This window comes from Rhinatrema bivittatum, chromosome 3 (genome assembly GCF_901001135.1).
Source record: "Rhinatrema bivittatum chromosome 3, aRhiBiv1.1, whole genome shotgun sequence".
Taxonomy (NCBI): domain Eukaryota; kingdom Metazoa; phylum Chordata; class Amphibia; order Gymnophiona; family Rhinatrematidae; genus Rhinatrema; species Rhinatrema bivittatum.
Genome location: NC_042617.1, coordinates 268,891,432 through 268,918,820, shown reverse-complemented (window position 1 = coordinate 268,918,820; position 27,389 = coordinate 268,891,432). Strand labels below are relative to the sequence as shown.

Sequence of the window (27,389 nt, the reverse complement as noted above, 5' to 3'; positions counted from 1 at the left end):
GAGCCGGGTCCATGGGCTACAAACATCCAATACCTTGAGCTGAATCCCCAGGAGTACTGCTTCTCCAGTTCTTTTGTTGAAAGCAAAGTTGAATGAAGATTAGGCTTCTCCAGTTTTTTCTTGAAGCTGGCTTCAACTTTAGGCTTCTCCAATTCTTTTCTTGAAGGAGAATTCACTGGAGTTAAATGTGTTCCATATATTTTCAGCCGGATTCACTGGAGTTAGCAATTTTTAGCGCTCTCCTCCTCCAGAGGGAAGAAGTAGCAATCTGTTAGTGCTCTCCTCCTCCAGGGGAGAGGAGTCAGCAATCTGCTGTCACTCACCCCGCCAGGAGGGCGGAGTAGCAAACTGTTCTGCTTTTCTCTTGAAAGGAGGAGGAGTAGCAATCTGTCATGATCTGCTCCTCCAGAAGGGAGGAGTTAGCTATCTGTAGTGCTGACCCCGCTAGGATGGCAGAGTTAGTAATCTGTAGCGAACTACTGTTAGATGTTCCTGTAAGAAAAGAAGGTAGCAAGCTGTTATGGACCAACTCCCCAGGGAAGAGGAGTTGGCAATCTGTTCTATGATATTCTTCTGAGGAGAGGAGCTAATAATAGGATATTGTTCTTCGCTACTGAGATAGCAATCAATCATGCCTCCGCTATGGAGTAGCAATCTGTTATATATAGGCGGCTGACAAGTCCAAAAGAAAGAGAATCTATATAATACTTCCGTGAGCGGTGTTAGTGGTCTGTAGTGGTTGGCTCCCACAGAGTGATAGTAGTGTATGGAAATGATCACTAGGAGGAAATGGTGAATCCCTGGGCCGATGGCAGATGACAGTGCCCCCAGGAGGAGATCCTGAGAGGAACCACCGGCTAGGCTAGAATATGAAGTAAACACAAATAGTTCTTTATTAAGCTGGAAGCTGGACCACCAGAGGTGGCAGTAGAGAGTCGAGGTGTCCGGTAGGGCTGAAGTCCTTTTGATACTGGAATGTAATCTCTGGGTCGCTGAGCTGTAGAGAGAGACTAGAAGGAGTGAGTAGACAGGGTATACTGGATACAAGATAGTACACTCACAATAGTAGATGTCTGCAATGGTCTCTATGCCACAGAGAGTCTTCAGTATATTCAGGAACAGGAGCCATAGGCGAGCACTGGTTCCTCTACACAGTCTGTAATAAAAACTCACAATAGCTGTATATGAAATGGGATATGATAGAGGTGTTTAAAATCATGAGAGGTCTAGAACGGGTAGATGTGAATCGTTTTTTTTACTCTTTTGGATAATAGAAAGACTAGGGGGCACTCCATGAAGTTAGCATGTGGCACATTTAAAACTAATCGGAGAAAGTTCTTTTTCACTCAACGCACAATTAAACTCTGGAATTTGTTGCCAGAGAATGTGGTTAGTGCAGTTAGTATAGCTGTGTTTAAAAAAGGATTGGATAAGTTCTTGGACGAGAAGTCCATTACCTGCTATTAAGTTGACTTAGATAATAACCACCGCTATTACTAGCAACTGTAACATGGAATAGACTTAGTTTTTGGGTACTTGCCAGGTTCTTATGGCCTGGATTGGCCACTGTTGGAAACAGGATGCTGGGCTTGATGGACCGTTGGTCTGACCCAGTGTTGCATGTTCTTATGTTCTTATGTAGAAGAGAGTCTGTAAAGGATTCTAGGAACATAGGCCCTCGTGGAGTGAGTACCAGTTCCTATCTGCAATCTTGCCAATCTAACTCTCGATCTCCGTACCTGCGATAACGTCTTGGATGGAAGGGAGTCTTCAGAGCTATAGGAATGTAGGCCCTCGTGGAGTGAGTACCGATTCCTATGTACAATAGAACTCACTGTGTTCACGTCTACGATCGCTTCCAGGCAATGAGGAGTCTTCTGAGTGTTCCGGCAATCTGAAATCAAGAATAGAGAGCGGAGCCCCCAAGGAGCGGGTACTCCTGGTAAGTTTGAAAAGGCCGAGCAGTGGGGACGGATTCCCCAGGCTGACTCGGATCGTTGTTGCAAGTATCGTGGACTGCCGAAGCAAGTCCCGTTGGCGTTCCTTGCTAACTCGTTAGAGGTTAGCAAACAAAGACCTTTTAAAGTGCAAATGGATGACGTCACTATGGGGGGATGCCCCTGAGGTTCGCACCCTTGCTGGTACAAGCCTGGAGCGCGCCCGCGCCCTTACGTCATCAGGAACATAGCAGATCCATAGTGTCAAGCCAGCCCGGGGACACTAGGACCAAGAGGCAGAGAGAAGCCGCGGCTGCAACTGTCCATCAGAGCCGAAGGGAGTCGCTTCCAAGGTAAAGAGGGTGGATCGAGGGGCGAGAAGAGGCACGAACGCAACACCACCCCTCCTTCTGCTAATTCAAAACAATCTCAGGGCACCTGGATATCAAACATTCCCAGGTATGCAGAGCAAAACATTTTTTGTATCCTTATTATTTTACATTACTGGGTCTTTGTGTCTGCTATTTTGAAATATTTTATTTGTATCTAGAAATGTTTGATATGAGTTTTTAATTATTAGATATTCCATTCATCTGCTGTTTTGAAATAATCTGTTCTTTTTGTTAGTATGGTTTTACTGCTACTGATTTTATATTTCTTGATTTGTTTTATAAGGATGGGTGATGTTTCTTTTTTTTCCTTTGTTGCACTGCATACGGAGACTCTGGCTTGCTGCGGTTTCCAATTCAGTTTTTGTCTGCATGCTTCTAGTTATGCATTTTGGTCTCTTTATTCTTTATTAGGTGAAGGTCAGCACATGTGATTCAAGTGAGGTTCTCTGCTGGCGTGTAGTTTCTATGTAGGGCTCTAATAGCAGCCTGACTTGGTCCGTTTTCCTAATAGGAGATGTATTGGTGTCTTAAGGCCTGGTGTAATATTTTCAGTGTTGCTTTTTCTTAAGTAAGGTGGTTACTGTTAAGTGCTGGAAATTGGTGCTGTTTTGGTGTGGGATGTTTACCATTTATACAATTTCTGTTCAGACAGAATATGTATCTTTTCCTTGTGTCATTCTTAACAATAAAAATAATACTGGACCTTTATTTTTTATTTCCGCCGTAAATTGTAATGAGCAGTGTTTCACACATGTGAGTGTGGTCTGTTAGGTGTGTCACGATGGGAAAAAGGTTGACAACTACTGGTCTAGAGCATCCAAAAAATCTACGCCAACCTCATCTCGAAGTCAACGCTCGTCTTGTCCCAGGTTGAACATGGCTCCAAGCAAAATGGAAGATGAACATATACAGATGGGCCGGATCAGACTCTCTCCCAAGGAACAATGACAATGCCAGCAATCAGGCCTCTGCTTATACTGCGGTCAACCCGGACATGCCATAGCCACATGTCCAGTCTGTCCGGGAAACTCCCGGGCCTAGGTTCAGCAGGAGGACTTCTCATAGGCCTGACTTCCTCTTCTCCTCCATTGACGCTACCGTTGACGCTACCCGTCTCTATCAAATTAGATAACCAGGAGTTCCATACCCTGGCCTTAGTGGACTCAGGGACTGGTGGGAACTTTATCCTTAAACAATTGACTGAGCATCTCCGAATTCCCACATCCGCTCCCCAGTCTCTTTACTTCTCTCGTCCATCCACGGAGAACCACTACCTGGTGAAGTCACTCACACCACTGCTCCTATCCAGCTCTGCACGGGGTCACTGCACGTGGAGTCCATTTCCTTCTACTTTCTGGACAAAGCCATACATCCAGTGGTGCTAGAACTTCCGTGGTTACAGCAGCATACCCCGCAGTTTGACTGGGCCACCTTACAACTATCCTGCTGGGGCTCCGCCTGCCACGCCAACTGTCTGGTGTCTGTCTCGCCTCTGCCTTGCCTGACCTCTTCGCTTTCACCTCCTGGCCTTCCTCCGCAATATGCATCATTTGCTGATGTGCTCTCTAAAAAGGCTGTGGGTACCTTGCCCCCGCATCGTTCCTATGATTGCGCAATCAACTTGTTGCCTAACACGGGACCTCCTTGGGGTAGGGTCTAACCATTTTCACTTACAGAGACTCAGGCCATGTTGGAATACATCCGCGAGAAACTGGCAAAAGGCTTCATTTGACCCTGCAAGTCTCCCGCTGGAGCGGGTTTTTTTCTTTGTAGGGAAGACTCTGCCCCTACATCGACTACCGGGGTCTGAACGAGATCACTCTAAAAGATTGCTACCCTTTGCCTTTGATCTCAGAGGTCTTTGACAGTCAAGGGGCTAAGATCTTCTTCCAACTGGACCTCAGAGGTGCCTATAATTTGGTTCATATCTGCAAAGGCAATGAATGGAAGACCGCGTTTAATACCCAAGACGGTCCTTTTGAATACCTTGTGATGTCATTTGGCTTTTGTAACGCCCCTGCAGTATGCCAGAATTTGATGAACAAGGTCTTCAAGGATATGTTGTACCAATGTGTGGTGGTGTACCTTGACAACATCTTGGTGTTCTCCAAGGACTTACAGAGTAATCACCACGACGTCGCTCGCGTCCTGCAGTGTCTTCGGGACAATCAGCTCTATGCCAAGCTCGAAAAGTGTTCTTTCAAGCAGGAAATTGTTCCTTTCCTGGGCTACATGGTTTTCAGTCAAGGTTTCAGAATGGATCCCCAGAAGTTGAAAAGTATTCGCAACTGGCCTCAACCTACAGGCCTCAAGGCCTCACAGAGATTCCTTTGCTTTGCCAATTACTATCGGTCGTTTATTCACCATTATTCCACACTGACTGCACCACTTACAGCCATGACTCGCAAGGGGGGCCAACCCTTCTCTGTGGTCGCCCGAAGCCATGACCACCTTCCAGGATCTCAAGGCCAGCTTTCTCCGAGAGCCGTGTCTCTGCCATCTGGATCCCAGGTGACCATTCATCATCGAGGTCTACACCTCCGACGAGAGAGTAGGGGCGGCTCTAAGTCAATACTCAACCACCCATACCTTACATCCGTGCTCCTTTTATTCCCGATGCTTTTCCCCAGCGGAACAGAACTACGCGATCGGGGATAAGGAGTTGCTAGCTGTCAAATTAGCCTTTGAAGAATGGCGCCCCTGGTTCGAAGGAGCCCAACACCAGATCACAGTGTATACTGACCACAAAAATCTCGAGTATTTATACCATGCTCAGCGCCTAAACCTTCGCCAGGCCTGTTGGGCCCTCTTTTTTGCCCAATTCAATTTCCTGCTGCGCTACCGACCAGCCAACAAAAATTTCCAAGCTGATGCTCTCTCCAGGTCCTTCGTTCCAGAGGATGTTTCCAACACTCCAAGGCACATAATTGACCCCGCCAAGGTCCTCCTTTCTGCCACCATTCCGGTGCCATCTGGGAAGACAGTGGTCCCTCGTCAATTGCGCTGGAGGGTTCTCCGTTTGGCTCACGATTCTCTGAATGCCGGACATCCAGGGCAATCTAGAACGCTCTCCACTCTCCAGCGGTTCTACTGGTAGCCTACCATGAAGAAAGACACACAGGCCTATGTTGAGTCCTGTCTCGCCTCCAGTGGGGCGTCTGTGGGGACTCTTGCAACTGCTGCCTGTTCCGAGTGAGTCATGGACCCATATCACGACAGATTTCATCGTGGATCTTCCTTCCTCCGGTGGTAACACCATTTGGGTCACTGTCGACCATTTTTCAAAGATGGCCCAATTCTTGGTGCTACCTGGATATCCTTCGGCACCGCAGCTGGCAAAATTGTTTATCCGCCACGTGTTCCGTCTCCACGGGCTTCCTAAACATATCCTCTCAGACCACGGAGTCCAATTTACTGCTCGGTTTTGGAGATCTCTCTGCAAAACGTTTGACATCTCTTTGGATTTCACTTCGGCTTATCACCCCCAAGCCAATGGACAAACAGAGAACCAATAGGACCTTGAAACAATTTCTACGGGTATACGTGAATCTACGGCAAAAAGATTGAGCTAATCTTCTTCCCTGGGCAGAATTCGCTCTAAATTTTCATCAGTCTGCATCCACCAGCTCATCCCCGTTCCAATTGGTTTACAGACGTCAGCCTCTGCCACCGCTTCGACTTCCCCTATCTGTTCCTTCCCCAATGGCCTAGTTGACCGTCCAGAAACTGCATCAATTGTGGAATACCTCGAAGCAGCTACTACAACAAGCAGCCCAAAGGTCAAAGAAATTCTTTGATGCGCACCATCGAGAAGCTCCCCAGTTTAAACAGGACGACAAGGTGTGGCTCAGCACCCGGTTTATCGGACTCGAACTGCCATCAGCTCGCTTTGCTCCCAGGTACATTGGTCCTTTTCGGTGCTCCACCTGTTGGGTACGGTCACCTACAAACTCCAGTTGCCCTCCTCTCTCAAAATCCACAACACCTTCCACATTTCATTGTTGAAACCCTTGGTATTGTCCAATTTCTCTAAGAAATCGCCAGCTCCTCAACCACTGTCATCGGAGGCCGACATGACGTCCCATGTTCAAGACGTCCTTGATGCGAGGAAACGTGGAAAAAGGTGGGAGTTCCTCCTAGATGAAATGATTTACCTATCCCTCTTCAAATCATTTTGCTGAGTGAAGCACTGTTAGTTATCTTTGTGCAAAAGAGTGATAAAGATCAGACACAAAATGTTTTTTAGGCTTGAGAAGAAAAGTTTTTTTGATAATAAATTAACCATTTTTCCAGATGTGTCCAAAGCAAATCAGCATACGAATTAAGAGGATAACTTTGAAAACGTCTCGTGTGGCCATTTATGCATGTATATGGTCGTACGCAAAGTTGCTACTGTATTTTATAATCTGCATGAAAATGATATGTGCAGGTTATAAAATACACAAATGCTCGGGTATGTAAAAACCATGAGCCATGCATGTTGGGACTTATCCAGATAAATACCGATTTATCCAGTTGTATAGCACTTTTCATACTTATCTGGCTATGTAGCTGGATAAATCAGAATATAGCCGGATAAGTGCCGCTACTTATCTGGATAAGTTCAAATTTGTCCATCTAAGGAGCAGGGAAAATTGCTACTTAGCCAAATATTTATTTACCTGTTTTTATTTAAAATATTTATTACCCACCCTTCTTAGGTTCAGGGCGGAGTATACAATAGCCATATACAAATTGGAAATTAGCCAGATAAGTGTGCACAAATGATATACCCGTGTATTTGTACTTCAATTTTTAAAAGGATACTTTACCACCACTACCACACACCCCCCCCCCCCCCCCCCCCCCCCCCCCCCCCCCCCCCCCCCCCCGTAAGTTGGCTTTTACTCCCACAAGTCAAGGAATTTTAAAACATGTGTGTAGCAAAGAAATAACTAGTCTTACCAATTAGTCTACCAATTCCCCCAGAGCATATGCAACTTGTAACGACCCTCCTGGGTCTTCAGCCTCAAGTCTCCTCATTGTACCCAGGCCCTCTATTTTACCATGTTTATGATCACTTACATCAAATATTGAGCAGGAGTAAATATATGCAAGTAAAAGACTTAAATGCATCAATTTGGCAGGTTGTAAAATAGCAACGTATTCATGTAAATGTTGTCCCTGCCCTGGCATGGCGCCTTTTGTTACATGAGTACTGTTGCTTGCCAACCAAGTTACACGTGTATGTTGTAGTTTTGAAAATAGTGTCCATTTGCATATGTGCTATTTTGTGCATGCAAGTGCTACTTTTTATGTGCGCATAGTTTGAAAATTCACCTTTAAGTCTTTTCTTCAAAAGAAACAAAGGGTACTTGCATGGCATGCCAGTTTTCTGTTCAGATTCCCATGCAAGTGTAATGTAACTCTAAGTAGTGCAAAATATCTCTTTTACCATCCTGATTAGTTAAAGAAATTTCTTCAGCATAAGATAATTAATCCATAGGTTGTGTGTTTATGAGATGCCATTTATAAATTTTCAAGTTGTTTTTTTTTCCATCTTGTTGTTTTCCTTGTTGTTAGCTCCTCCTATGCAAGGTACTGTATATACCAGTGAACATAATTAATGATGTGTGATATTGATTTTTTCATTTCCTTGTTTGGCTTCTTGTATGATCATTTGTTTGATTCTAACTCAAAATGTTCTTAAATTATGTACACAAAAATTCAATACAGTGAGAGTACACAAAAATAGTTTAGAAAATCATTGTCATTGCAAATCTTTACCAACCACACCCTAGCAAGCAGGCAGGCTTTCAAGATGGACCTCCTTGGACTTCCCCTTACTGGTACCTGCTATGTGGTGTGCTGAACTCTGTCATACACTAGCTGAACTGGAAAGCTCTCTTAAACAAATGTAAATGAGCTTATGCTATTTTCGCTACACGTAACTCAGAAACAGATTTCTAAGCCTAAAACCCTGCTCTTCAAACACTTAAGGCAAATCCTCAGTGAAATATGAGGTGTATAAGACTAACTCCTCTTTTACTACTCATCACTTATTTTTGGTTCTCTCATTCTTAGCATCCTGCTTGGACCGCCAAGAAATCTCCCTCCTCCTCCTTGAAAGCCTGGGGCTCCAAACTTGAGCCTCAGCAATTCACCCAGGATGGAAGATTGGACAAAAGAATAGGGATGTGCAGAGCAAAATTTTATGTTCATATTTTTTATGTCCGAAAGGGGGTCCCACTTGCGGCCAATATGGACATAAAAAAAATCCAATGAGTTGGGTATATGTACATATGTGCAAAAAAAAAATTTAAACCCCCTCACCCTCCTTAATCCCCCCCCCAGACTTACCACAACTCCCTGGTGATCGAGCGAGGAGTGAGGACGTCATTTCTGCAATCCTTGGCGAGAAGCATGTGACGTCGGTGGCACGTCGAGTGACGCGGCGTCACGTGATTCCCGGCTCGTTCGCGCCGGACGGCTCGTTCGGCCCAAAAAGAACTTTTGGCCAGCTTGGGGGGGCCTCCTGACCCCCTCAAGCTGGCCAAAAGTTCTTTTTGGGCCGAACGAGCCGTCCGGCGCGAACTTGCCGGGAATCACGTGACGTCGCGTCTGAGTGACGCGGCGCCACGTGATTCCCGGCGAGTTCGCGCCGGACGGCTCGTTCGGCCCAAAAAGAACTTTTGGCCAGCTTGGGGGGGCCTCCTGACCCCCTCAAGCTGGCCAAAAGTTCTTTTTGGGCCGAACGAGCCGTCCGGCGCGAACGAGCCGGGAATCACGTGACGCCGGCGTCACTCGACGTGCCGCCGATGTCACATGCTTCTCGCCAAGGATTGCAGAAATGGCGTCCTCACTCCTCGCTCCATCACCAGGGAGTTGTGGTAAGTCGGGGGGGGGGGATTAAGGAGGGTGAGGGGGTTTATATTTTTATTTTGGCTCAACAATCGCGATTTCCAACATATCGAACATATCTATGTTCGATATGTGGGAAATCCGATCGTTTATGTCGAATCAATTTTTTAAGTAAAAAAAAAATATGAGTTGCGTTTTACTAATGCGGTCAATCCGAATGCACACCCCTACAAAAGAATATGAGCTAAAGCAGATTCATCAGCTCTGTCAAAAGCCTCTCCTTGAAAGACACCTCCCCTTGAAGAGTGTCTGAAAACCACTGCAATCCTACTTTCTAATCTCATTACTCTTGTCCGTGGAGACACTAATGCAAACAATAAAGGACACTTTTGCAGTACCCTTATATAGTCAACCTGCATGAAAATTGTAAACCAATTTACAATTTTCTCTATTTAATTTTCTCTCTATTTTCTCTCTATTTTCTCTCTATTTAATCCCCAGCTTCTTTTCTATGCTCCAAGTTGTATCACTCCCTTGTTTTATTGTAACTGCATACCTTAACCTTCTCTTGTTTAATGTTTTATTATTATTATTACTACAACGATTATTATTATTATTATTATTATTAAGATAAATGTTTCTTACCTTTTTTTGTTACCTATCTACTTGTTAATTGTAAACCGACATGATGCGATATCTATTGCGAATGCCGGTATAGAAAAACTTAAAATAAATAAATAAATAAATAAATAAATAAACCATTGTGATGGCGAAACAAAACGACGGTATGTAAAACTCTATAAATAAATAAATAAATAAGATCTACAACTAATCCTGATAAATGTTCATGATAAAAAATTTACAATCTGACATGCAATGTTTTGAAAATTTTGTCCACTGTTGAATTAAGTTTCAAACCAGCGTGCAGGTGTATTTGACGCATTTGCGCTGGCACACACCCAGATATGCGGCCATTATATAACTTGCATGAGTATATGCGCACATTTTATTTAATAGACTGACCGAGCGCACATGTGTGTCCAGTTTTAAGTGGGCAATGCCTATGCATGTCAATCCCGCTTCTAGTAGCAGGAAGTTGGGGAATTTTAAAAGGGGTGCATTCACGCCATTGCCAGTTTCACCAGTTCATCCACCAGTTTGCCCAGTTAACAGCTAGGTCCTCCAAAACCCCCCTGGTTTGATAGTCTGCACTCCCCCCAGTTATTCCAGACCTTTAAAGCCCCTCAGGTATGACTAGTTTTTTATTTTTTTAAACTTACACCTCATCCCTAGCAGAAGTAAACTTATGCGGCAGGGGATCTGTGTGTGCGCCCAGACACATAAATATTTACACGCACATCTCTTAGCTACGCTCTGAAACGCCCATGTTCCGCCCGGACCATGCCCATGCCCTGCCCATTCTTGAACACTTTTGAAATGTGTGCGCGGCAGGAGATACACATGCATCTAGGTGGCTTATAAAATTCAGTGGGCACGCGCAAGCACAAATTCTGCACGTATCTCCTGATTTTGGCACACACCGGGCTTTTAAAATCTACCTCCTATATTTTGTATGATGTTGTAATAATTGTTGTGTTCTCAAATTGAAAAGGTCTCAGAGGACTATCAAGCAGATAGGAAAATAAGGCTCTCCTTACTTGTAATCATGGTGAGTGTTGCTGCTGCAGGATCACCTTCTGCCAACCTTACAAAGACAACTGCATTTCTAAAATCACTGATGCCTTGAAAGGATAAAACCATAGGTCTTCCATGTAAAAGCTCTTCCACCAGACTTTTAGTTTCTGTAAGAGCACAAACTGCTCTGTAAAGAAGAAATTGAAGCCCAGTTTAAAATAAAATAGCAATGTAAAATGTATCAGAAAATCCAACTGCTTTGGCAGAATCAACAAAAATACATATGCGAGCATATGCCGATAACAGAATATAGCATGCCCTGCATATGGCTTTGCTTCTACATCAACTTAACACCCTCTCATTATCAAGACACAGAGAATATATCTTGTGTGTCTGTTTGCTTCTAACTTAACATCATGTATACTTGCTGCAACATTCACTAGCATCTGTTCACGATGCTGTCATTTCTAAAGCACTGATAATCCAATATTGTCCAATATGCTGCTATGACATTTCACTGCAGCTCACCCTATGGTTGGTGAAATTGATTGCAGAATACTGAAAAGTGTAAGCTGTACACGAAACAGTTGCCTGGGTAAAATGGAGGGCTGAGAACTGCCCTCCCGCTCTGCGGATAATAGTACCATGCTGAGAACGTGTGTCAAAGGGGTGGAGGAGGACAGAGTTGGCCAATAACGCACTGGATTTAATTCTGAAATTCCTATGTGTGGTTTAAGCTGCGGAGTTTGATCCTGCTGCAAGATCCACAGGTACTAATGTATCTGTAGTGAGGTCAGCTCTGGTATTTTCAAAGGGAAAATCTGTGTGAGTTCCCCTTTGAAAAGGTGCTTTCAGGCTCTGAAGGGCTTTAAAATTGCCCCTTTATTTCCAAATTCCAGCAGACTTCAAAACAGACAAAAACAGTAATTTGACTCCCTGTCCTGTGAGTTTATATGAGTCAGAATTAATATATCTAGTTCATCTGTTGTTTCATTAGGCACCTGAAAAAAAAATAATTCTCAGAGCAAATGGCCTCAAATGAAATATGTTTTCTGAGGATTTAACAGAGACACTAAGGGGTAGATTTTCAAAACTAGCACTGGCGCACGCATGTTATAAAATCAGGGGTCGGCGCGCTAGGGGGTGCACAATTGTGCGACTTGCACGTGCTGACTCCCGCGGCCTTCCCCCATTCATAGAAACATAGCAATGACGGCAGAAGAAGACCAAACGGTCCATCCAGTTTGCCCAACAAGTTTCGCACTTTTTTTTTTTCTCATTCTTATCTGTTCTTGGCTCTTAGTAACCTTTTGGTTCTATTTCCCTTCCACCCCCACCATTAAATGAGAGAGCAGTGTTGGAACTGCATCTAAGTGAAATATCTAACCCAATTAGTTAGGGGTAGCAACCGCTGCAATAAGCAAGCCACACCCACCTAGACTAAATAATTCAGTCCTTGTTGGTTGTTGTCTGTATATAGATCCACCTTTCTTCATTTCCCCTGCCGTTGAAGCAGAAAGTTATGCTGGATATGCACTGAAAGTAAAGTATCAGACTTTCACCCCTGCTATTGAAGCAGAGAGCTATGCTGGATATGCATAGAAAGTGAGGTATCAGACTTTCTCCCCTGCCGTTGAAGCAGAGAGCTATGCTGGATATGCATGAAGTATCAGACTTTCTCCCCTGCTGTTGAAGCAGAGAGCTATGCTGGATATGCTTTGAAAGTGAAGTATCAGGCTTATTTGGTTTGGGGTAGTAGCCGCCATAACAAGCAAGCCACTCCCCGCTTTTTTGTGAATGAAAATCATTTTTTCCACATTTCCTCTTGCCGTTGAAGCTTAGAGCAATGTTGGAGTCGCATTAACCGTGTGTATGTTTATTGAATAAAAGTATTATCACTGTAACTCAATGTAACTCACTGTAACTCAAGTTAAAACATTCAACCTGTGTTAAAAACCTAAATTAAGCTACCTTTTATTACCTGCTATAATTGCTGTAATTAAGCTAATATTTTATACATATGTGTTTAATTGTTTAAATAAGTTATCAATATAACCTACCATAACTGTTGTAATTAAGCTTCCATATATTTCCTCTATTTAATCTATATTTCCTTCTTTAACCGCTGTAATTAAGCAACAATGTTTAACCCCGTTAATCAACCTCTCATGTAAATACTACTACGTTCCTTTTACCTTTCTCAGCTGCTGTCTTTCCTCCTTTTACCTTTTCTCCCTCTCTCTCCCCCCCCCCCCTTTTCGCTCCTGCTCCATCCCCCACTCCCTGTTTTTTGTAATTTCCTCCTTTCTCAAGTTTATTGTAAACCGGCGTGATGCGCTTGCACGAACACCGGTATATTAAAAGCTGTTAAATAAATAAATAAATAAATAAATCACCAGGCAGTAGCCGTCATTCCCACGAGCCACCCACTCTTCATTCACGTCCTCTAGACTTTAGGGATCCACAGTGTTTATCCCACGCCCCTTTGAAGTCCTTCACAGTTCTGGTCTTCACCCTTCATTCCCTCCCAGGCCGCTCCGATTTCAGAGCGGCCTTGGAAGGAACTTCCCAACCCCCAAACCTAACCTCCCTTCCCTTTCCCCTAACCCTCCTAGCCGTAATCTAGACCTCCCCCCCCCCCCCCCCCCCCGGACCTTTGTCCTATGCATGCACCAGCAGCCTGCCAGCACACAATCCCCCGGCACAGCGGCAAATGGCCGCTGTCTGACCCCGCCCCAGACCGCCCTGCCCCCTCCCCTTTTTTGAAGCCCCAGGACACATGCACGTCCCAGGGCTTTACGCCCGTCGCCGGGCCTTTCTAAAATAGGTCTGGCGCGAGTAGGCTTTTTAATATCTGCCCCTAAGTTTCTCTTTCCTTTTCTTTCTAAATCTTTTTTAACCTTTTTTCTTTGTCTCAGAAACAGCTTCAGAAGTACAACCTCTGTCTGAAATCTAGCAGAAAAATGACTCAATACAAAATGGTATTTTGGACTACTCAAAGCAGCTTGCTTTCAGTTTGAGGTTAAAAAAAATAAAGAACTCATTTTCAATCCCTGCAAAGTACCAGCTGAGATAAACTGGTTAAAAAAAATGTTTGACCTTGATTGATCTTGTAACTTCCTTGTCTCTTCCTACCCCAGCTCCATTCTGTCTGGCTTCAGTGGCTTGCCTTGAGTAGAAAAATAAAACACAGTTTTGCTTGCCCTATAGACTTTAATAGCATCCAAAAATAAATGCAATCACAAATTTGTATTACTTTTGGGGCTCTGTCCATTTTGTTTTGTTTTAAATGAAATGAAACAAAAATGCCCTGGTTTGTTTCAGATTACTTATTTGTTTTAAACTAATGCACATCCCTAGTAAACAGCACCATTTTGCAAAAGACTAAGGCTGACATCTAAAACTTCCTACACACTGGATGGATACATGGAGAAAAATTTTGAAAACAGCTTTTAGATAAATTAATCAGAGGGACCATTTAGCCTATTGTGTGCTGAGGCTTGGAGGATACAAGTTGGCCTCCCTCATTTATCGTGCTATCCGAGCCTGGGCAAGACGTGCAGGTGGTGCACTCAGGTTAGGATGTGCCCCTTCAGCCACTGGGCTAATGAGGATTCTTAAGCTGCCCATGCATAAAATCTGGAGAAGGGAGACTGAAGATGAAGAGAATAAAGGGAAACATTTAATAATAATTTAAAAAATACCGGTCTAATTAAACTAAGCAGCAGTATTAGGAAATATTTTTTAATAATACCTTAAGACTTTTTTGTTCTGAACTCTTTTTTTATTTCATTTCTGAACAGATAGTTGTATTTAACTTATTTGAAACCTCCTCCTAAACACTCAGATTGCCCCTTTATTTGAAACCTCCTCCTAAACACTCAGATTAATTATCGTAGGAGCAACTAACTACATCAAGATGCTGGTATGTTTATCTTTATCAGAAACCCATGTAATCACACTGACAGATGTAAAGTGTCAATGCCCAACAAATGTCTCTGAGTGCACATGTTTTTATTTATTTGTATTCCTGCCTCCTCACCCAGTTGGAGAGACCTCTCTTTCTGGAGACCACACCTTCAAAAGGATATAAACAGGATGAAGTCAGTCCAGAGGGCAACTACTAAAATGGTTAGTAATCTTTGTTGAAAACTATATGGGGAACAACATAAGGATCTAAACATGCATAGCCTAGAGGAAAGTTGAGATGGGGGTGATAATGGTGGAGACATTTAAATACCTCAGAGCTATCAATGCATAGGTGGTGGGTCTCTTTCAATAGAAAGCAGACTCTAGAATGAGGGTCATGGGATGAGGGTGAAGGGTGTAGGCTCAGTACTGTTCTACAGAAAGGGTGGTGGATGCAAGGAAAAGCCTCCCAATGGTGCTGGTGCAGCTGCGCGCATGTTATAAAATCAGGGGGTCGGAGCGCGCAAGAGGGTGCACACTTGTGCACCTTGCATGCACCAAGCCCTAGGGGAGCCCCGATGGCTTTTCCTGTTTCCTCCGCCCCCCCCCCCCCACCTTTCCCTCCCTTACCTGCCCCCAGCCCTACCTAAAAACCCCCCCCCCCCCCGACCTTTATTTTACATGTTGTGCCTGTCTCTGGGCAGGCGTAGGTTGCGCTCGCCGGCCAAGTGCCGGCGCGTGATCCCCTGGCCTAACAGAACTCGAAGGCCTCTGGCCATGCCCCTTCCCCGCCCCTTTTTTCAAGCCCCAGGACATACGCATGCCCGGGGCTTGCGCGCGTCGCTGGGCCTATGCAAAATAGGCTCGGCGCGCGTAGGGCTTTTAAAAGCTGCCCAGTGCTGTTGTACTCCCCTGACCTAAACACGCCCTGAGAACACCTTTTTTTAACCTGGCAAAAAGTACACGTGCAGTCAAAGCCTGTGTGTACTTTAAGCTGAGCAGAAGGCATCAATTTTCAATCAAGTCATTGTATCCAAAGGAATGGCTTTAAAAACTGTCCTATAAATGCCAGATGCTAAAATTCTGAATGAGCAAAGAAACATGGTTGCTGTGTTAGTCCACATGAATAAAGTCAAACATGTTGTAGGTGCTACCTTTTTAATGGACTAACTTAATGCATCTGTGTCTAGCTCTCAAAAGTTAGTCATGGATGCATTTAGTTAGGCTAATAAAAAGGCATCACTGGTTTGCTGACCCTTATTTCTGCATAAAGAGGGTTATTTTATAACAATCTGTGTAAATTATGCATTGCCAGAGCACATTAATGAAACCAGTTTTCACAGTGAATTTAAGCACATAAGTATGCACACATACTAACCTGCACAAAGTTACCTCTTTCCAAGGCGTAACTTGTGTGGGTTAATTAAGCACATGCTTGTTAAAATCAAAAGTATGCACATAAACCCCAACTCTGCCTCCCTGGAAAGCCTATTTTTTGAGTGCATTAAAGTATGCACAAAATCGGGTTACATGCATACTTTTATGCACACAACCTGAATACAAATTTAAAGCTCTTTAAAGCTCTGCAGGAAGATGGATCTGAAGACCTGAAAAGGGCCATATCTTTCTATGTGAACCCCTACATTAACCAAAAAAAAATTCAACTGGTGACTCCCTCTATTACTAGCTATCACCTGGAAGTAATCCATTCCTGGGCTTTCTCATTTGTGGGTCCACTGCTGAGAGTTTACCGTGCCTCCTTAGACAAGTAACAGATATACTAGCATTTAAGGAAAAACTGTAAATCTATTTATTTTCTGAAGTTTTTTCATCTAGTAACTGAATGGCCTTATATTAATTGAATTCAATTCCTGTTTAACTGTTTAATTATGTAATTGGATTGTTTAAATTTTTACTGATTATGTTTATTTCACATTGGATATTTTATCAATGTTTTATATTTCGACTTGCAAACCGCCATGAACAATGTCATTAAAAAAGGCAGACTAGAAATGTCTAAATATATACAGTAAATAAATAATAAGTCATTTACGTGCATAAACCTGTGTTCTATACAGGTAAATGATTTTGAAATGACCCCAAAATTCTGAGAGGTAAATATTCAAATGCATTTAGCCAGATAATCCACAAGTTATTTAGCTAAATGCTGAGTTTTCAATATTGCTGGTACTTATCAAGATAACTTTTAGTTAAGTCAATATCGGCTAACTTTTTTATGTCATTATTGGCTTAAAATTAGCCAGATAAGTAATGGGCATTCTGGGGTTGTTCCAGAATGGGGAACAGTTAGTTGGGAAACGTAGTAAATGACTGCCGATAAAGACCTAAAAGTCCATCCAGTTTGCTTAGCAAGTTGCTTATGCTAGTAACTGCCACTCTGTGTAGGCTACCCCCATGCTTTCTGTTAAGAGCAGTAACTACCACTCCATGCAGGTTACTCCCATGGAGAAATGTTGCCTCTAAAAATGGGTTAAACTTCAGCTGGTCCCCAAAGACCTGTCAAGCTTCATCCCAGGTAGATACACAGCTGACAATATCAGACTGGTATTTAATTTGATTTGGTTTGCACAAAAAGAGAAAATTCCCTTATTCTTGTTGGCAACTGACACTGAAAAAGCATTCGACCACATACACTGGCCCTGAATACTTGGAGTATTGCAAAAAGTTGGTTTGGGTGACAGTTTTTGTACATGGATTCAAAAACGTATGAATCATTAGAAGCACGAGTTTGTGTTAATGGGGGATACTCGGAAAGTTTCTTCTTGGGAAGGGGGTTTGATGCACTGGTGCCCCCTCTCCCCATTACTTTTTGAACTAGCAATGGAGCCCTTTGCTGCATGGGCACGAAAAGATGTGGATGTGCCAAGGATAAAAGTGGGGAAAGAATTGTTTAAGATTTCTCTGTATGTTGATGATGGGATATTTTACATTTCACAACCTGACACCAAAGTTTGATGGTGAAATTTGAAAAATATAGTAAAATTTCCAGGTTTGTAATTAATAACAGTAGATCTGAAATTGTGAACATCAATATATCTGGGCAAATGGTGGAGAGTCTCTAGCAGTTCTTTCCATTTAAGTGGGCAGGCAATGCAAAAAAAAATCTTGGGGTCAAGGTGGCAGCGGATAGAAAGATGATTTATGAGGCAAGTTATTCCCCTTTATTAAATAAAATATTTGGAGATCTTCAATGGTGGATGAATGAGACAATTTCATGGTTAGGGCAGATCACAGTGATTAAAATGAATGCTCTACCTTGGATGTGCTACTTTTTTCAACTTTGCCCATTTAAGGGTAGAGTTTTAAAAAATACGCGCATGCCTCCGAGTGCAGGTGCTACCCGGCGGGCACATATGGACGTGTGCATGTTATCAAATCTGGGCCGGTGCGCACGGGGGGGGGGGGGAATTTGCCCTGTTTATGCATGTTGATGAGGTCCAGCCTCCTCCAGTTCCCTCCCAGTCTGCTCCAATTAAGGACCGGACTGGGAGAGAACTTTCCTACCCCCTAACTACTCTCCCTTCCTCTTCCCCGACCCCTTTGAAGTCCCTACCTTTTGTTTTTTCTTTATTTCGAAACTTACGCCATCTCCTGAGCTGGCGTAAGATGTGCACACCGGCAGGCTGCAGGCGCAAGATCCCCCCGGCACAACAGCAAATGGCCGTTGTATCGGCAGCCTCCAGCTCCGCCCTGCCCCGCCCCAGGGATCGCTCCCCCTGCCCCTGGGACCACTCCTTGATAGAGGTCTGGCTCTTGTGCGCGCGTAATAGGGGTTACACGCGCAGCCAGGCCTCTTCTAAAATGCGCGCAGTGCGCACAAGGCCCAGCCACACATATAACCCCTGTTTTGCCCGTGAGCAGGGGATTTAAAATGTAGCTGTTAGGTTCCTGCAGGGGTGCTTCATATGATCCAAAGGAATTTTTTTTTTACTGCATTTAGAGGCAGAAATCTCCCAGGGTTAAAAAAAGGCATGCCACATGTTGCAAAGTATTTGGCATCCCAACTGACGGCAGCAATAGAATGGCAGCATGGGTGTGTATATCTAGGGCAATTCTGTGAAAGAGGGACATACTGAGCTTTGTTAAGAACATAAGAAATTGCCATGCTGGGTCAGACCAAGGATCCATCAAGCCCAGCATCCTGTTTCCAACAGAGGCCAAACCAGACCACAAGAACCTGGCAATTATCCAAAGACCAAGACGATCCCATGCTACTGATGCAATTAATACCAGTGGCTATTCCCTAAGTCAACTTGATAAATAGCAGTTAATGGACTTCTCCTCCAAGAACTTATCCAAACCTTTTTTGAGCCCAGCTACATTAACTGCACAAACCACATCCTCTGGCAACAATTTCCAGAGCTTAATTGTGTGTTGAGTGAAAAAGAATTTTCTCTGATTAGTCTTAAATGTGCTACTTGCTAACTTCATAGAATGCCCCCTAGTCCTTCTATTATCCGAAAGTGTAAATAACCGATTCACCGCTACTCATTCAAGACCTCTCATGATCTTAAAGACCTTTCAGCCCACACAAACCAACCCAAATTTCAAACACAAACTATATGCATAGTTAGTTTAATGATCAGGCAGTTATGCAGATAAAAGTTGCATGCATGCTTTAAGTCACCTCCAATGACAACATCAGCTAAGTTTTCAGGCTGACTACACGTGTCCATTTTTTAACTTTCATGTATGCACATTTTTTTCTTCCCCAACCAAGCTACAGCCATGGGAATGTTTCATTTTACTGCAGTGCTCCATGGAGCAGGGATGGTCTCTTTGAGATTCATTTTAGAGCGTTCTATAAATGTCAAGCAGGAGTACTGGTGGTAGTTTGTGAAAGTAAGCGTGCACTTTTAAGCAGCTGAAAAACCCTTCAGCCATTCTATCCACCTAACCCCGGTCTTTGCCCACCTACTTCCTTCCCAATCAAGCCTTTGAAAATGTACCCCACAAGCTGGTGGCTTCTTCACCCAAATGTAGAAACAGAAACCAGCCACACTCTGATCTGAAATTCCTCAGCACTTGCACAATTCCAGTATAACACAGTGGGTGCATCTCAGTTGAAAGCGTGAGACAGATTCTCTTTACAGAATAAGGATATTTTTGCTTACTTTCAAATTCTGCACTATTTACAGCTTGGGGGTGAGAAAGAAACGGTTGAAGTTGGTTAAAACAGGGTTTGGAATCCTTTGTACTAAGCCATTGAGTTTAAAGGGTCTAATTTAAAAGATTTATAGGTATTTGGTTTCATAATCCTAGGGTAAACGTAGGCAAGAAGAAGCTTGGGAAAGGGACTTCAACTTCTCTATAGAGGAGAAAGACTGCAAAGATATTCAATTTCCGCACATTTGGTGGAGGATGCTTACAAGATCTACTATAGGTGGGACCTTAAAAAAATTTTGGTCAGGTATCTGATTAATCCTGGAGAGGTTGTGGGGAAATAGGTTCAATGGGCAACATATGGTGGGGTTGTTCTGTTATTGTTAATTTTTGGAAAGAAGTTCAGAAAGTTATACAGCAGATGGTAGAAATTACAGTAAACAGGGACCCAAAAATCTTGTTATTTTTCACAGTGGAGAATGCTTCCAAAATGATAAACAAGCCTATTTTACAAATTTTAATAGTGGCCATATATGAGTTAGCTGCTCGTTGGAAAAAAAATGATAGCTCCAGACTTTTCACATCTCTTCAGCAACTCTGCAAAGTTTATATGCTGGAAAACCTTACAGCAATTAGACAACATAGGCTGTTAACATTCCATAAAGTGGCAACCCTTTGAACAGTGGAAGGAGTCCCACGATGTAAGATCTTGATGGGGAGGATGGGGGTGCTTCTGGCTGTGTTAGGAGGAACAAAATGACAGCTTAAAAAATACAGCATAGATATGTATTCTTGAGTATATAATTTCTGTGCTTGCATATACATATGTACTTTAAATTATGGATAATTATGATAATTTAAATATGAAAAAGGTTGCACCTAAAGTTAACATAGATTACCCCCAAGTTTTCATTTCCATCTTCAAGCCTCTAGGGATCTACGATGTTTATCCCATGCTCTTTTAAATTTCATTACTTTTCTTGTCTTCACCATCTCTTCCAAGAAGGCATTCCATGCATGCACCATCCTTTCCGTGAAGAAATAATTCCTGACATTGGTCCTGAGGAGGCATCCTGTGAGTTTCAAATCATGACCCCTAATTCTACAGCTTTCTTTCCATCAGAAAAACATTTGATTTTTGTACATCATCAATATCTTTCAGATAGTTAAAAGTCTGATTTATATCTCCTCTATCCCTCACCTCCTCCAGGGTATACATATTTAGATCCTCCAGTCTCTTCTAACAGGTCTTCCAGTGCGGATCCTATGCCATTTTAGTTGCCTTTCTTTGGTTCGCTTCCATCCTGTCTCTACTCTTTTCGAGATTCAGTCTCCAGAACCGAACACAGTACTCCAGGTAAAGTCTCACCAAAAATCTGGAAAGGAACATTATAACCTCCTTTTTCCTACTGGTTACACCTTGCTCTATGCAGCACAGCATCCCTCTGGTCTTAGCCACTGCCTTGTCACATTGCTTCGCTCCCTTCAGATTATCAGCCACTATGATCCTGATAGCGGTCTCTTTCTCTGTTTGTGCACATCAGTCTTCTGCCCCCTATCATATACAGCTTCTTTGGATTACTGCACCCCAAATGCATGACTGTACTTCTTGGTACTGAATCCAGGTTGCCAAATATTCGACCAGTCTTCAAACTTTTTTAAATCGCTCTTCATTCTTTCTACTCCTTCAGGTGTGTTCACTCTGTTGCAAATTTTAGTGTCATCCACAAAAAAGACAAACTTTTCCTCTAGCCTCTCATAATATCACTCATGAAGATATTGAACAGAACCAATCCAAGAACAGATCATATACTCTCTCTTCAGAGTAGCTTTCATTTACCATTACATGCAGTCTCCTGTCAGTCAACAGATTTGTAATCCACTCCATCACCTTGTGAGCCTGTTATGTGGGACATTATTAAAAGCTTTGCTGAAATCCACATAAGCCACATTGAAGCTTAGGAGTTGTACAAATAAGATTTTTTAACTCTAGCCATGCCCTGGAACAGGTCTAGAGTTATCCAGGGACGCGTGCTGGATAACTGTAGCCTTAACTGACTATATTCAAAAGAATATAACCGGTTAAGTGGTGATGGTCTTTTTACAAAAGAGTTGTACTTGGGCCTAGCAGCCCAATTCCCAGGCCCCTACTCCATGAAAAAAAAAATTGTCCTACTGGGCCATGCCCCCCTCCTGACCCTCCAAAACCCATCCAAATATTATCTAAGAATAAAAGTTTGATAGGTCAATGCTAGCTTCCCCCTCCCCAGTTAGATATAACTCTTAAAAAAATGTCCCCTCCTCTCTCCCCTCCCTACCTCAATCCTGACTCTTCCACCCACCTGGTAACTTTGACCATCTGTTTTAGTGCCAGGATTATGGTACATTATGATCCTGGCAGCTTCTAACAGCAACGTTGGGAGCATAAACTTAAGAGTAATTTCCAGCATTGCTATTAGAGGAACATTGGAAGCCATTGGGATTGTGACATACCGTGATCCCAGTGCTGAAACGGGTTGTCAAAATTTCTGGGTGGGTGGGAGTGTTAGGCTTGGGGTGGCGGGGCAGGAGAGAGAAAGGGAGAAGAGGGGGCAGTTATTTAAGAGTTAGCATAACTGGGGAGGAGGCGGGGTGGAGGAAGGCCTGCACAACAAACCTGCCAGACTTTGATTCTTAAATTATACTTGGAGGGGGTGGAAGTTGGGGGGACTCGGCCTGGCAACGAACCTTTTTTTTCCATTGAGTGGGGGGCTGGGAATTGAGCTGCCAGGCCCAATGTGACTTTTTTTTTTTTTTTGCCATCACCACTTAACCAGCTATATTCTTTTGAATATAACCAGCAAAGGCTAAAGTTATCTGGCTACCTGTAACTGGATATCTTTAAACCTAAATGGTGATATTCAAAAGATGGAAGGTTAGGTTTAAAGTTATCCACCTAAAGTTAGCCGGATAACTTTATTCAGAGGTATTCAGCGGGACATTTATCTTGTTGAATATCCAGGATAACTATCCGGCTAACTTTAGCAAATAAGTTAGCAGTAATAGGCTGTTTTCAATGTTATCCTCAGTTTCTCTCATGAAAGTTTCTTTCTTTTGGTCACTAGAGGGCAGTGCATACCTGAAACAAGTGAGCACAAACCATGTATTGTGCATAAATTTGAAACACTTTTCAGCTCTGACACTATTAAAAATGACTTCACACTTGTCAGACTAAGGTCATTTTCAATACAGTAAATCCCAGAGCCATGGGCCATGCTATCTCTAAATTGCAGCCTGATAGGTCCAGCAGCAAATATGTTATCATACCTCTGGACAGATGGATTTAAATAGCCTATTTGTGCTCTTCAGCCTTTATTAAAAATGCAGCATTCCCACAAGAGATATACAAATATATTTTCATGAAAAGCCTGCTGTGTTGCATTGAACAGAATATATACTGATATTGAATGTAATCACCTGGACTCACAGATTTCTTTTGCAATAAAGCAAATAGATACTGCACTGAATTATGCCCAGCTGAGAACAGTGACTACTCAGAAGGAAATTATTCAATCTGATTTTTTTTTTTTATGTATGCTAACTTTCTTGTAGGCTATTCTTGGTAAATAATACAAATATACTTACTTTCAAACAGAACTTCTCAGAGTCAACTAGAGAGGAAACCTGCACAGTGCTATAGAGAAGTATGTGGTCAAGGAGTGTTTGAAATTGAAAAAAAAAAACCCATATGCGTTGGATTTACTCTTCTGCTGAGTCTCTACACAACCAAAAAATCCCAAACGATATATTATATCAGCAGATCCAACAATGCACTGTGTCCTCACAAAACTATCCACTTTCCTCTCTTAAAATCTGCCCATAGGGCAAGCCTGTTGGCTCAGTGACAATGCTGCCATGTGGGAGACAGAGTTTCTATTCCCTAGTGCAGCTTTTGCTCCTCCGAGAAGCTTTCACATGTCCTTGAAAGAAACAGAATCTCAGCCATCCTACGACAGTGACGCACCTAATGTTCAGCCTGCAGTGTACATGTGAGTCGGCTTCCAACCCGTGGCCAAGGACCGTTACTGCGATGGCTGAGCTAGATGATAGGGAGGAGAGGGGGGGAAAAATGGGAGAAAACCCCTCCCTATACCTCTCCTCCCTGGGTCATCGTGAATGGCAACTCATAGTGTTACATTATGTTATGTTACAAGCCCCAGTAGAGGCAGGATGTGATTGAGATGAAAGTCCATGGGAGCAGGAAAATCATTATCACATTCACAGGCAGAAGCACCAACGACCTTTCTCAACACATAATCATATTAAATGCCCCATGTTTTAGCTTCAATACATTATCTTGTCTGTTCTCTATTCTCAAATGCAAAAACAGTAAGTGCTCCATATATTCACTTGTCAAGTATTTTATAATCTATTCTCCAAGGTAAACAATCTAGGTGAATTTTCTTTTTTTCATATGTGTAAGAGTAAAAGGAGCTTCACCTGGTTTAGAACTGAGGGCTGGATCTCCATCTTTGAGCCATGAGAAGCTGAGCCACCCAGAAAGGGCTTGCTAATTTTCCCCCACCTAAACCTGCAACCAAGTCCCTAAGGATCCAGAATGGTCCTCAGGGATTTATAAAGGGGGGTTGCTAAGAACAACTCGGTAACATAACAACATAGTAACTGACAGAAGGAAAAGACCCAAGTGGTCCATCCAGTCTGCCCAGACATTTTTTTTAGGGTAGTAACTGCCACTCCATGCAGGTTTCCCCAGTTAACACAGGTTACCCCTTTTCTTCATTTCCATCTTTTAGTCATTAAGGATCCTCTATTTTTATCCCATACCTTTTTAAATTCTATTACCATTCTTGTCTTCATTACTTCTTCTGTGAGGGCGTTCCATGCATCCAACACCCTTTCCATGAAGAAATATTTCCTGATGTTGATCCCGAGTTTACCTCCTAGGAGTTTCAAATCATACCCCTAGTTTTACAGCTTTCTTTCCATTGAAAAAAAGTTTCATTTCTTGTGCACCATTAATACCTTTCAGATATGTAAAAGTCTACATCATATCTCCCCTGGTCCTCCTCTCCTCTACGGTATACATATTTAGGTCTTTTAGTCTCATCTCATAAGCCTTCTGATGCAGACTCTACAATCATTTTGGTTGCTTTTCTCTGGACTGCTTCCATCCTGTCTATATCCTTTTTGAGATACTGTCTCCAGAACTGAACACAGTACTCCACGTGAGGCCTCAAAGACCTGTAAATGGACATTATCACTTTCATTTTTCTGCTAGTTATGCTTCTTTCTGTGCAGCTCAGCATTCCTCTGACCTTAACCACCCCCCCTGTCACATTGCTTCAATGCCTTCAAATCATCAGACACGTGATAGTCTCTTCCCAGTCTGTGGATATCAATCTTTCACACCCCTATAACATGGAGTTCTTTTGGATCTGTACCCCAAACGCATGACTCTGCATTTCTTAGCTGTTACACCCATCGGTCGCAGACAGCTGCAACCACTCTTGCTTACCTCTTTCTTTAATTCCCTGACTCCGTGGGGTAGACTGGCAGCCTCCGCCAGCCGCCGACAGCCTACCTACCAGTCCCAGGCCTCCCGGGGCAGCACGGACGCCGCCGACCACCATCTTGCTGTTGGAAGTCCTAGGCGCGCGTGCACTGGCCAGTCTTAAAGCTGTCATGGCGAGAACCTTGGGGGCGTCCCCTCCAGATGATGTCATCCCTCCAGGACATTTAAACCAGCTGGCCCTGCTTACCAACGACTTGGCAAAGAGATCTATCCTTGCTGATTCCGCCTCGCTCTCAGAGGACCTGCGTTCCAGTTCCTGCTTCCAGGCACAGATGTCTTGGGTTCCCGCTCCTCGGGAGCCCTCTCCTTGTCTTGGCTATCCGCTCCTCGGAGGGTCTATCTCTTGGGACTTCTGCCTGCCCCGATCCCCGGGGCTTCCCTGGAACCTTTGCTACTCTTTCCGTGAGTACCCCGCTCCGCGGACTACTTCCTGTTCTACCTTTTTGAGGCTACTTCCTGTTCTACCGAGGATTCCTCTGGTATACCCCACTTTGCGGTTTTGATAATTTTGATTACTCCCAGTGCTATAACCCCATCTTTTTGGGGGATACGCTTATTGGGATATAAAGTCTTATGGAACATGCCCAGTGCTTCAGAGGGTTAGTGGAAAGGAGACAGAGGAAGAATAAGGAGCTGAAACCTTTCCTAGGGTTTCAGAGGAGAGAGGATTGAAGAACAAGAGATTTCCCCTGGATCTCACAGAAAGCAATTCAAGCATTTGGCAAAGAGGTTTTTGAGGAAGAGATTTTTTAGAAGAGTTTTGGATTTTGACTGACTAGTGCCTGAGGGAAGGGCTGGAACAGAGTTCTTGTGACTATTTCAACTAGTAAACAGATTGGGTGAAAAGAAAGATGTAGACTTTTGAGCCACTAACTTAAGAGATTTGTATTGTTGATAGTTGACTTACAGATTGAAGATTTTTACTTGGATATTGTGATGGTTAATGGTGTTTGGGTGGATCCTTGGACACTGTGGCAGCTGACCACACCCGTGGGGGGCAGTCCCGTGAGGGGCCATTGTGTCAGGCTAGACTCCAGACAGACAAACACAGATTTTAATCTTTTATTAGACAGTTTAAGTGACCACCAGAGGTGGCAGTAGTGAGTAGTGGTTGTACAGCCCGGCTGGGCACATCTCACACAGAACGCTGGAACAGCGGATCCTCTGCAAGGCAGTGCTGTAGTGGAAAGAGACTGAGAGTTATGAGCACACAATAAAATTAACATTCAGAGTCCCAACGTAGAAATAGGAGAAGCTCCGAGACAGGGAGAGCAGGCCCTCGAGGAGCGAGTACTTGATCCCTTAGAGCAGAGAGACTCAGTAGCATTGTACTCACTTAGCAGTAACAGAGATTCCACTAGACGAGAGGTCTGGCACTGGAGCAGAGAGCAGGCCCTCGAGGAGCGAGTACCTGATTCCAGTGAAGCAGTACTGTGGAGAGAGATGGTGTCTGTACTCACTGATGGTAACTGTAAGTTAGTTCCTCCAAGTAGAAGGGAAGAGGTTGCAGGCAGCGACACAGGGAACATGGGCCCTCGAGGAGCAAGTACCGGTCTCCTGATAGCACCTGAAAGAAGCAGAGAGGCCCCCGAGGAGCAGGTACCCCGAAGGGTAGTAAGAGTTCCAGATGGAGCTGGAGTGGCAGAGTAGCTTAGGAACGGAGAGCGAATCCCATCCATATGAATCCTGTTGCTAACTCAACGAGCTAGCAAATACTGTAGGCACATATACACAAAAGTCATGACGTCAGAACAGGGGGACACCCCTGAGGTTCGCGCCATCGTGGAGTTAAAGATGAGGGTGGCGTGCGCGTGTGCACCCTAGAGGTACCTTGAAGGAGAATGGCGGGAGGCAGCACCAAAGCTGGTCCGTAGTAACATAATGATGGCAGAAAAGGAGCAAATGGTCCATCCAGACTGCCCAGCAAGCTTCTTATGGTAATATCCGTCATGCCATGCAGGTTACCCCATGTTTCTCTTA

The 27,389-nt window shown here is 43.6% G+C and overlaps 1 protein-coding gene across 5 annotated transcripts in view; it reads right to left on the bottom strand.

The window, feature by feature from the left end:
* The window catches only part of AKAP7 (A-kinase anchoring protein 7), a 536,627-nt gene that overhangs the window by 429,573 nt on the left and 79,665 nt on the right, over window positions 1-27,389 (bottom strand). For all 5 annotated transcript variants that reach the window (XM_029594580.1, XM_029594582.1, XM_029594577.1 and 2 more), the window contains one exon: window positions 10,828-10,991. In XM_029594580.1, the coding sequence (XP_029450440.1) occupies window positions 10,828-10,991 (164 nt within the window). The remainder of the gene's footprint in view (window positions 1-10,827; window positions 10,992-27,389) is intronic.